An 11,066-nucleotide genomic window follows, 5' to 3' on the forward strand; every position below is an offset into this window, starting at 1 on the left:
GGCCTCCACTGTAGCCCTTTCTCACTTTCCTTCACTCTCTTTTTCCTTCTCTTACTAATTCTTATACTTAAACTTGTGTTCTCTGAGCTGATGACATAATGTTAAAAAGGTTCATAATTTGGAGACGTGGCCTCTCAGCAGTAGGTAGTGTTGCAACACCAGCATGGCTGCAGAACCGAAGTCACAAAAACACTTCGGATGCCCAACATGTGTAAACTTTACAGGTAGAATTTTTAAATAATGCTCATTTTGCAAAGTTAAACAGAATGTGCCAGCATAGTATATTCCATTGCTTGTGTCATTTTGCAACAAAAAACAACAGTATGTTTATTATTTGAGCATTTTTTCCTGCTCCTAAATTGTGCTGTCACCACACTACTACTACTACACACAGTTTTGGTTCAAGAGCAACACAAGCTTTTGGCCAGACTGCATGAATTTTTCTCTCAAAATCACATAGCTACGTGTGTGCTCTTTTCCAGCATGTGTGGTTGCTCTATTAGAGTCTTTTGGACACCAAAAGAAAGAGAACATTTACCTTTAATTTCAGTGGTTAGGGCACCACCTTTTGAGATATTAAGAAATAAATTATAGTATATACAATCAAATGGCCAGTAGGGGAGAGCGGGGTGAGTTGAGCCAGTTTTTACTTGAGGTGTCTTTAAACTGAGGACATGACAGTGAGGTCCCCAAGTAAAATATGTACATATATTTTAGGATATGGTGCATCTCTGGGAATAATCAATTTGGATTTAAAATAAACTGTTTTCAAAATATGACTCTTGGCTCAACTTGCCCCTTATGAGGGGTAAGTTGAGCCAAGGAAGAGGATAACCACATGGGGGTCGGGGACATCAATGTCATTTCATTGTGCAAACTCAAACGCCAGGTCCCAACATTCAATTGCACTTAGATAGTGAAACATCGCAGCTATGTCTCCTGGTTGTTTCATATCAATGTATCGCTTTAAAGCCATACTGTTGATCATCATGTCCTGTGCCACCTGAAAAAACGTTTTTTTAATCTTAAATGTGCTTATCACTTATTCCATGGGCCTCTCTCCATCACAGGGTGAGTAAAATGGATGATTCTTCAAAAATGTGTGGTCACATTACCAATTTTGTCTATGGTTGCTGAGAAACAAGGCCCAACTTCCCCACAGGCTCAAATCACCCCACTCTCCCCTACTGTTGGATGTCCACATTTAGAGCACAATCTTCACCCAGTCATGATTTGTCAAGAATGTACTTCTCCTATTTGAGTGAACAAATACACACAGAAGGGACAAATTCACATTTTACACGGCCATAATGAATGTAAACCAAAGTTGCTTTGTTAGTGAATGGTCAGACAGTTCAGCAACTATTAACCGTTTAATCAGTTAAGTCATTTATCGAGCAGTGTAATTATTATTCCCTTATTGTCTATTTCTTATATTCTTACTTAATCATCTATTCTGCAAGTACTGCTAAGGTTACATGAAATGTTTGTATTCTTATGTTTGGTTAGCCTAAAATGCTAAAAGGGAGTAAATGTAATGGGAATTCCAAACATTTTGCATGTAACCCTGGACTCAGGCAGACTCATGTGTGATGTGGCACTGAATCTGTGTAAACGTAACAATCGAAATATCTCTGTTCTCTGTGTTATCCAGACTTCAGGGACAATGTGTCACTGTGGGATGATGTGATTGACCCTAAAGCTGGATAAATAACAGGCTCACTCAGCTCTCCTCACTCATTTGAGCATACATGTATGTCTGTGTGTTGCAGAGTACTCCTGCAGAAGACTTGAATAAAATTCACAAAGACAAGTGTTTGCCTGAGCTGTTTATTTGAAAACTCGAATTGCCATCACAAACCTTTGTTGGATCCATCTTCTTCTTTGCTGTTTTTTTCTGTTTTATATCAATATGAATTCAATATCTTTCTGTTGAACTATACAAGCAATATTAAGACCTCACCACGGGCTCTGGGAAATTGTGCTGGTCTAATTTTATGATTTTCAATCATTTAATACACTAAATAATTAATCAACTAATCAAAAATATAATCAATAATTAAAATAATCGTTAGTTGCAGCCCTAATGTACACACATGCAGTACAAACCCAATCATCTTAACACACTTCACAAGGAAAATGTAGGACATCTCAAACATAAAGACAAATATAGACCATGAACTCAATTAAAATCTTTACTACTCATATAAATAAAATAAAGTGATGTTGGTTTGACATGCAGCTCAGAGCTCCACATGGAAGGCATTTGTTGTTAAAACACTGTTGTTCTGGATTGTTCTTCCCTCCTACCACAATTTCTAAAAACTGGCTGCAAAGAAAGAAAAAGAGTTTCATAAAAGAGAGTTAGATTATTTGTGTTTCCTTAGAAAGCTATCTTTCAGTCTGATCCCTTTCCTTCTATTTCTCTTTTCATCCTGTCTTTAGTTCCCTCCGTGTCCGTCTTCCTCTCATGACACCCCCCTCCCCTGCCTGCTAATCTCTACTGACACCTTGAGGTCAGGAGATGCTGCTGCAGCACTGTGCTCTTTAAACTCAACCATAACTTGATCCTAACATCCTAACATGTTATGTGTCATCAACACCTAGGCCAAAAAATTACATTTTCCTTTACATATAGCCTAGCTATGGTACTTGGTTCCTCTAGGTTCCCTCTGTGTGTTGGGTTGCCTATGGAATAGTGGGACTTAATTTTGTGCTACATCGCTTGGCTGAGCACTGCCAGATACAGAGGAATGCAGAGATACAGACACATAAACACAACAACTACTTGGGGAGCATTTGTGAGAGCCCTGAGGAGACATAGTCACACACACAAACACACACACACACACAGAACGATGCTGGATAAACAGTGGATCCATTGTAAGCTCCAGGAGCTTGCTGTAAGAGATTGTTTTGATGAAGCAGCAAGGGCACACTAGCACTGACACTAAATGTAGCATGGCCACGATGGTTGAATTCCCAGACAATCGGGACCTTGGCAGCTGCCTCTGGTTTGGCTCACAACTTTCTGGGTTCTTGGTTTTACTGTAGGGAGAAAGGCTGTGTGTGTTGTCTGCCTATGCTTTCCTGATTGCAGCTTTCTACTGTAAAACGTGTGTGTGTGTGTGTGTGTGTGTGTGTGTGTGTGTGTATGTGTATGTGTATGTGTCATGGTAGTGTTCTTGTATCAAGAGCCTGTGTGGTGGCCTGGGGTCAAGGCCAAAGTAGAATTTCTAAGTGATGGAATTTCACAGCCACCGAGCACCCAGCGGCCGGCCAAACCGCAAGCACTCACATTTACAACAAACGGCCCGCCCGGCTCCACGGAGACTCCTGAATGGCAAAGCCATTTGTCTCTGTGAAGGGCAGAGGGAGAGAAAAGCGAAATAAAATCAGAGGCAGAGTTCTTAAATGGAACAACGCTTTTTTGTTTACGACCCCCAACCACGCAAACAGACACACGTACGCACTCACACACACACACACACACACCCACACATACACACTGCTCTGAGGCTAAATTCGAATTAAGAAGAAGGAAAGGTGCACAGCCTGTTACTAATTAGCATTTTCTCTGCTCAGCAGAAGCGGGTGGAGGAATCGATAAGATATTAAGTTTGTGTATAGCGATGAGGCCAATCACTTTCACCCATTAGCAACAGCAGATTAGAGGAGAAACACTGGCCAACAAAACAGCAATATTTTGACCTCTGTGGTTTTCAACTGGGCCTGGAATGCGTAATAGAGTCTGTTTTTGTTAGTCTTCCTGTCTATTGTACAGTATTTGAGGAATGTGATTCTCAAAATATCTATAGTAATACAAGCGGTTAACATACCTTTTTGATCCTGGCTTCAAATACACTATAGACCATCTCTGGAATTTACCCTTAATATGTCACAGCAGTTATCAAATAAGACATTTAAACATTTGAGCTCATTCTCATGCAATTAAAAGTGTCAGGTGTAGCCATTCATATCTCCAGACTGCAGAAAAAAGTTTTGAATTGTGGGAGAAAACTGGAGAATTCAAGACCTCTCACTTTGTTTTGGGAAATCCCTCCATTTCAACATTCTCAGTTTTGTTGAAAGGTTCATTTACCTGTATTTTTGCAAAAAAAAAAAAATAATAATCCACCAGTTAAGTGACTTAAGAAAGGTCTCTAAGATACAACTTGTCTGTCAAATATTGCCCCAAAGCAGAGTTAGAGCTGGGGAGGAGAGGTGTCTAGCCAGGGAGAAGCCTTCAGCCAGACCTGAAGACTTATATCAAAGAAGACCTCTATCAGCTCACACCTGTTGCTCTGTAGATGTATAATTCACCTTGTCTGTTGAATATTCTGTGCCGTGTGTTGCGTTGATGTTTGATTCATGTGTGTCTGAATGAAAATTGACGGCCAGGTTGGTGGGGGTTTTGACCCAGTCTGTCACACTGGACTGTAATAGGATGCTTGTGTATCTGATACCAACTTAAGATAATAATATTTTAGTCTATATAAGATCTTTTTTAGAATTGCTGTCTACTAGAACTTGCATGCATTAACACCACCTCTTTCTCCCTTTAACACTTGTCTTTACCTTTTTTTTACACCTTCCTCCCCTCCATCCTCTTTCTTACTCCTCTTTCTCCCCCCTTCAGACCATCTGAATCCAGAGAAGGAGAAGAAGCTGGTCTTTCTTACAGCTCGTGTTCACCCTGGAGAGTCTCCTGCCTCCTTTATCTGTCAAGGTAAAGTTTTAACGAGCTTGCACAATTGTACATTTCTATCGGCACCACTGGTCTGTATGTTGTTTTGTAGTGCACACCAACATGTGTCAGTGTTAATTATTTTGTTTGTTTTTTTACACCTTTATTTACACCAACTATTTAATATTTGCTTTTGATAGACAATTTGAAAGAGACTAAAATTATGTTTACCTTTAAAATGGCACATGATGCACAATAATGCCACATAAAAATAAAGCCTTAACAGTAGTTGATATTCACTTTCACAAGAATCACAAACCCTTGCTGCACACCACATACAGTATTCTACATACATCTACAAACAAAAATGGTCTGTCTTACAGTGTCTTGTCATTCTTATGGAGTTTTTCAAACAAAAAATAATCCCTAATTAATATTTTGTTATTCTCTTAAAGGGACTCTATGTAAGTTTTTCAATGAAATTAATCAAATTGTCATTGCCTTATTGTCAACGGGCTCAAAACTCACTTAGAAATGAAGCACACGCCTGTTTTCTCCGTTGCTTGCATCAGCCACTATTCTGCTTTGAATGTGAGGTCTCAGGGTCGAATTCAGCCCTGTGCGCGCTCCCGAGCCTCTCACAGACTACAGCAACAACACGGCAGCCAACGACATGCAGTCCACTAACACCATAAAACAACCAGCTCACAGCAAAACACAGGCTCCACGTAAGGATCCAAAACAACAATAAAGGTTTATGTGCTGAAGCCTATCAGACCAAACAGGTTCAGATGATGTCGAGTAAGAACAAAGTGAGCATTAGTAAAGCTGGAGAAACACAGACAAAGTCACGTTAGCTCGCAGGCTAATGCCGAGCTGTTGCTAATGTTATCCGGTGCAAAGTTATATAACGTTAGCTTTCCATTTTACTTCACCAAATAACGCGACCCGTGTTACTATCCTGTTGATTTAGCCTGCAACAAAGGATGTAACGGTAAAAAGCAAATGTGGAGCGATTTGTTTACTAATGTTAGCCTATAGTGATGCAGCCAGGAGCAGCCAGCTAACGCTACAGTAGCTCGGACCTGCCGCTGTTTGCTTCATAACATTCAGTTTATGTTTATTGTGGTTTTTATATACAGTATATGGGTTTTACCAATAACGTTACTCACATACACAGCTTCTCTCAGTCACTGTAATTAACGTGACCCACATAACATAAAACACTGCAACAAAACGGTCACAACAACACAGAGGAAGAGCTATCCACTATCACTAATTACACGAAAGTTACTTACTGCAGTCTGTTATAAAGTGTGACACAATGGCATTATAATATTCAGTCCAGCTCACTAGATCCTTTTAAATTTCACATAATTTTCAGTATTACTTTTGCACTGCATTTGAGCCTGAGATGTCTGAATGCTACAGGAACAGGTACAAAAACCTGTGCTTCTATATAATATCTCAGGAAATACAATCTGAGGATATCATAGGGTTGCATTGTCTTCGCTCCCAAGCTCCACTAACTCAAAACTAATAAAACAGCTTGAAAAACTGGGAACCTTTGGGAAATCGTCTCCTTGTGCGGTACAACAACCTAAAAGACAATTTTAGCAGGATTTAATGACTCTTTGCTCCCTTAATCTCTGCTCAGACTGAGGTGAGTGGGCAGGTTTTGCTCCTTCTGGGTCCCACTTTCTTGTTTATAGGTAGCAGGTCTAAGGAGGGGAGGGCTGGTGCGATAAAGGGACGGAGGTCACGGCCTTACCTTCAGCAGTGGTCCCTGTCCACTACTTTGACTCAGTAAGACAGACTGAGGAAAGTCCATTAACATTAATGAGGTGTAGAGATGGTGTTTATGAGGGAGAGACTGATACAGAGAGGTGGTAGAGGAAAAAATAATGTCTATGTCATATGGATCTATCTCTCCATTCATTTATGTGTCTATCTAATCTACCAACAGTATCAGTGTGTGTGCATCATCATGAATCAGATGAGTTGGCTTCCAGCCCGCAGTGTGCTGTCTGTTTTTCCAGCGCCGTCAGCTCCATTCCATTTGTATCGATTTAGGCTTGACGTCTCCTATTCCTCCCCTGATTCTGACGATGCCCCTCGCTGTCCTTCCCTCTCCTTTTGTTTCTCAAAACTCAATTAACTGCCAGCCCGTCTTCGGTTTTCTTTTCAAGTCTATTTCCCTCTGTGTGTGTTTGTGTGTGTGTGTGTTTGATAGGTGTGATTGACTTCCTGGTGAGCCAGCATCCAGTGGCACAGATCCTAAGAGACCATGTGATCTTCAAGATCGTCCCCATGCTTAATCCTGATGGAGTCTATCTGGGCAACTACAGGTACGCAAGCACACAAACATGCATCTTTTCATTTTTAATTTGAATGCATTGCTACATTTTGTGCTTTTATATCCTGCTATGTGGGATAATATCCTCTTAACTCCACCTTTAGGGAGCTTAATGGATTCATATAGCTCACAGCAGTGCATTTGTTAGAAGATAGTATTTGGCCGTAGGGCTGTACTCTCTGCCAGACTCTCTGTCCACCCTCTCCTCCTCTCTGTCTTTAACACCACTGCTGCAGCTCTGTGGGCATCCTCCTCTCCTCTATTCTCTTTCCCGTCTTCATAATTGCCTTTTACTTAATAGGCTCAGCCCCAGGAATACTAATGCACACTGAGATAAGCATCAGCACCGTGTGTTTGTGAGTGCCATCTGGTGGTGGTGCCTTGTCACTGCCACCAAAAACATTTGCAGGAAATCTCAGTGCCCTGCGTTGGACTGGCAACCTGTCCAGGGTGTATCCCGCCTTTTGCCCGATGTCAGCTGGGATTGGCTCCAGCCTCCTGCGACCCTGTATGCAGGATAAGTGGTTGACGATGGATGGATGGATGGATGGATGGATGGAAATCTCTCCCCGACAGCAACAGTGAATCCCTATAATATTGTTGACTGTGATTGGTGACTGCTTAAAGGCTGTTTTCATTAGCTTGCTTTCATACTGAGCAGCATATTGACAGAAGTTGAGTAGTGATAGTCCTCATTTCGCCAAACACACATGCTCATTTATACACATGCATACACTTCTGCCCCCCCCTCCCCAATCTCTCTCACACACTCACACACATGCAGACAGGCCCAAAGATACCACAGAGCCATTCCGGCAGGATACAGTGCAGAGCAAAGAATCAATGTCAGTTAACCTGGGATGAGTATTTTGTTTAGGGCTTGCTGCTCTGCTCAGTTGCTCTTTACTATCACTTACTCCTGTAGCATTACCAAGGCCTACAGTAAATGTCAAATATACACATGACAACAAACAGGGCAGCTTAGGGTGCATCTTTACATGCAAACATCCCATTATGGCAATTGTAGGTTGTAAGTAACACAAGAGTACCACCTCTATACAGTAGCTGTTTACTTTTCGCATTTCATAATCTGCCTGCCTGCCTGTCTGACTACATCTATCTATCTCTCTATCACAAAGACCCCAGAAGTTCATGGTGGGAAGTTTTTTTTTCCAAAATACTTTTGCGTTCCTATTGATCTATAGAGAAAGACTAAGCTGTATGATGATATAGTATTACAGTTTTTGTCACTTGCTTTGGTACATTTCTCGAATCATCCCTAACATTTACAGCCTCATTTCTCGAAACATATTGAACAAACAGCACAACACTGTAGCATGTCTAAACTACGTATGAATTTTAATACATTTATACCCAATTATGAATTTTAATATTCAGAAAATATTAATCCATAAAAAAGCTCTCATTTTTCCAGCGGCACCACCGGAGTTGTTATTAACCTAGAGTCTCCGGACCTCTAGGTAGCTTTTAATAATTATACAATTATTCACCAGTGATCAGTTAGTTAATAATCGCTCTATTATCTTAAATCAATCAATCAGTCTCATATCTAAAAGGGTAAATTCTCTTGGAAGGGGCTTAGAAGTAGGCAATACACACAATTCCTTGATTACAGTGAATTTATTAACTAACTAAGGTGATATTAAAAGGTGGTTAAATACATCAGAGAAATAAACAATGGCTAAACAATGAGAATGGAGGTTCGATTGTGGGAGGATTTGACTCATACGGCAGAGGAGAACTAATGAAAGTAAGCTATAAGTTTAGGAGTTAAAAAGACTATTAACACTATGGGACATCCCTGACTACAGAATGCTTTGTTTTGGTCTTACTGCTTGTCGGCGGCCTGCCTTGGCCTGTTGCACGGGTCCCGTGCTAGCTGCCAGATTCCTGGCTTTTTGATAGGGAATTCTCCGGGGTTCCCCGTGTCTGATTGAAGAAAAACCCTCAAGGGTTGGCCGTCCTCCGTCTGGCAATTCGGCTGTTCTTCAGGTGTCCTTGGTTGCTGCTGGCGAGACCATGTGGCTTGGTCTGTCCTCGGTGAAGTTAGCTCGACGAAAAAGCTTAAAAAGAACTTGGTCGTTCTTGAATTAACTAGTGTAACTTAACGGACTGATAACTTTTAACAAAACAAAAGAAAGAAAATAAAACAAGTAAAGTTGCTGGAACTGAGGGAAACTGAAGTCGCGGCACTTCGCGTGTGTAGCTTCAAGCGAAACAAAGACTTTGTTGCGCTGGTTGAAGTCTTAGGGGGTTGCCGGGAGAGGGCACGCCGGGCGCGTGCCAAAGCGCCGTTGAAGAGCCCGGAACAAGCCGGCAGACAAGAGGGAAGCGTCCAGAGAGCAGCGGGGAAGAGAGCGAACGACGTCGTGTGTCGCTCTTTTGTTGTCTGGGGCGTGGTTCCCCAGAGGGCAGTCCTTCGTTTCCTGCAGGGCGGCCGTTTCCGGTTTCCCGAGGGACTGTCTTTCTAAACTTTTAATATGTCTATAAAGAAAAAGAAAATCTATTTGCGCGTATTATAATCAAATACCTTCCCTTCAAGCATTGGTTACACATAAAATGACCTTGCTGAAAATTAAAACACTGCAAAAGTAACTTATTTAGATTCTTTTCAGCAATAATATCAACAACAGATAGCAACAACATGGTAACATGACTACTCAAATAGAGGCAAACGTAATCAAGTAACTAAAAGATTATTTAATTAAACAGGTAATGCTTTGAGTCTTTGGAGACTGCAGTCTTTGTTTACATAAAGTTCAGGGCTGTCCTTGGTGTTCTGGATTTTGTCACACCTGGGTGTGAGAAGGAGTATCCCTTTGATGAGAGGTAATTAAACACAGAGCAAGGTCAGTTGCCATGGTTACACGTGTGGGGCAGTTTAGGGTTTCCTGCCCCTTTCTTTAAGAAGAGTTCTGATAGGCTGTTTAGGAAAACGCTAATCACTGGTTAATGTCCCTTTTGTCAGTTTAACAGTCAGGCACCGCGTTATCAGGCTGCGGAATCAAAGGTGCCAGTTTTACGATCAGGCTGCTCAGAAATAGCACTTAGGGAAAGCGACCTTTCAACCCCCCCTCTTTTGGGGTGTCTTCAGCCGTCTGTAGAGGGTTGATAATCGAATCCCCTCCTCCTTCTCTCTGGGAGAGAAAAGAGGATTTGAGTCTCCAAGTTATTTAATATAAAATGCACAAATCCACACTGTTGTTCACTACAACACAGTGGATTACATGCCTTGCATGCATTACAAGCCCTTAACTTGCTCAAAATCCTTAGTCTATCTCTCAAAAATAAATGTTTATATCAGTGAACATGTCAGTGCCATCAGAATGACAAGTCCTTGTATCATTGTTTACGAACAAGATAGTCAAAATCTTTAGGCATGTTGACAATATAACTCTGTAAGTGTTATCTGATGTAAACAATGACTAATGTTTTAATGACAATGATTGAAAATGCACAAGGCTGCACTTTTTCAATTTGAGCAGTATAAAGTTATAAATTGTAAGAGATTGGAAAGAATTCTCAGTTACGTTTTTACTGCATGCAGAATGCAGATCCAGAAAAGAAAAAGAAAGGACTGACTGCATAGCACAATGGAAGTAATTACAAAATTAGAAATGTAAACATGGGAAACACTATTTAGGCTGATGTTCCGTCTGTCAGGTCACAGATTCTTATCCACATCACAACGGCATATTATATATGTTGCACTATTCACTGCTTGCTGTGTATTGTTACTGTTCACTGTTTATGGTATTGTGTGTATCAGGTGAATGGTCTGAGGGCTGTGTTGCTGTTGTAGTATGTTGTGATTTGTTGTTGTCTATTCTTATTTTGTCTGTACAAAACAACATTTCGTTCATCTGTATACTTTAATGTGAAGAATGACAATAAAGTTAGACTTTATTTAACTTTGATTTTGATAACGTGTTCAGCCATTTTGCATGTAGTGACTTATGCAATGAACTTGTGCCTGGATGTTTTTGGGGTAAGACTATACAA

At 40.9% G+C, this 11,066-nt stretch overlaps 1 protein-coding gene across 2 annotated transcripts in view; it reads left to right on the plus strand.

Annotated features, from left to right (window-relative positions):
* The window catches only part of agbl4 (AGBL carboxypeptidase 4), a 317,541-nt gene that overhangs the window by 277,481 nt on the left and 28,994 nt on the right, over nucleotides 1–11,066 (plus strand). For both annotated transcript variants that reach the window (XM_046048777.1, XM_046048778.1), the window contains 2 exons: nucleotides 4,640–4,729; nucleotides 6,921–7,035. In XM_046048777.1, the coding sequence (XP_045904733.1) occupies nucleotides 4,640–4,729; nucleotides 6,921–7,035 (205 nt within the window). The remainder of the gene's footprint in view (nucleotides 1–4,639; nucleotides 4,730–6,920; nucleotides 7,036–11,066) is intronic.

This window comes from Micropterus dolomieu, linkage group LG05 (genome assembly GCF_021292245.1).
Source record: "Micropterus dolomieu isolate WLL.071019.BEF.003 ecotype Adirondacks linkage group LG05, ASM2129224v1, whole genome shotgun sequence".
Classification (NCBI taxonomy): domain Eukaryota; kingdom Metazoa; phylum Chordata; class Actinopteri; order Centrarchiformes; family Centrarchidae; genus Micropterus; species Micropterus dolomieu.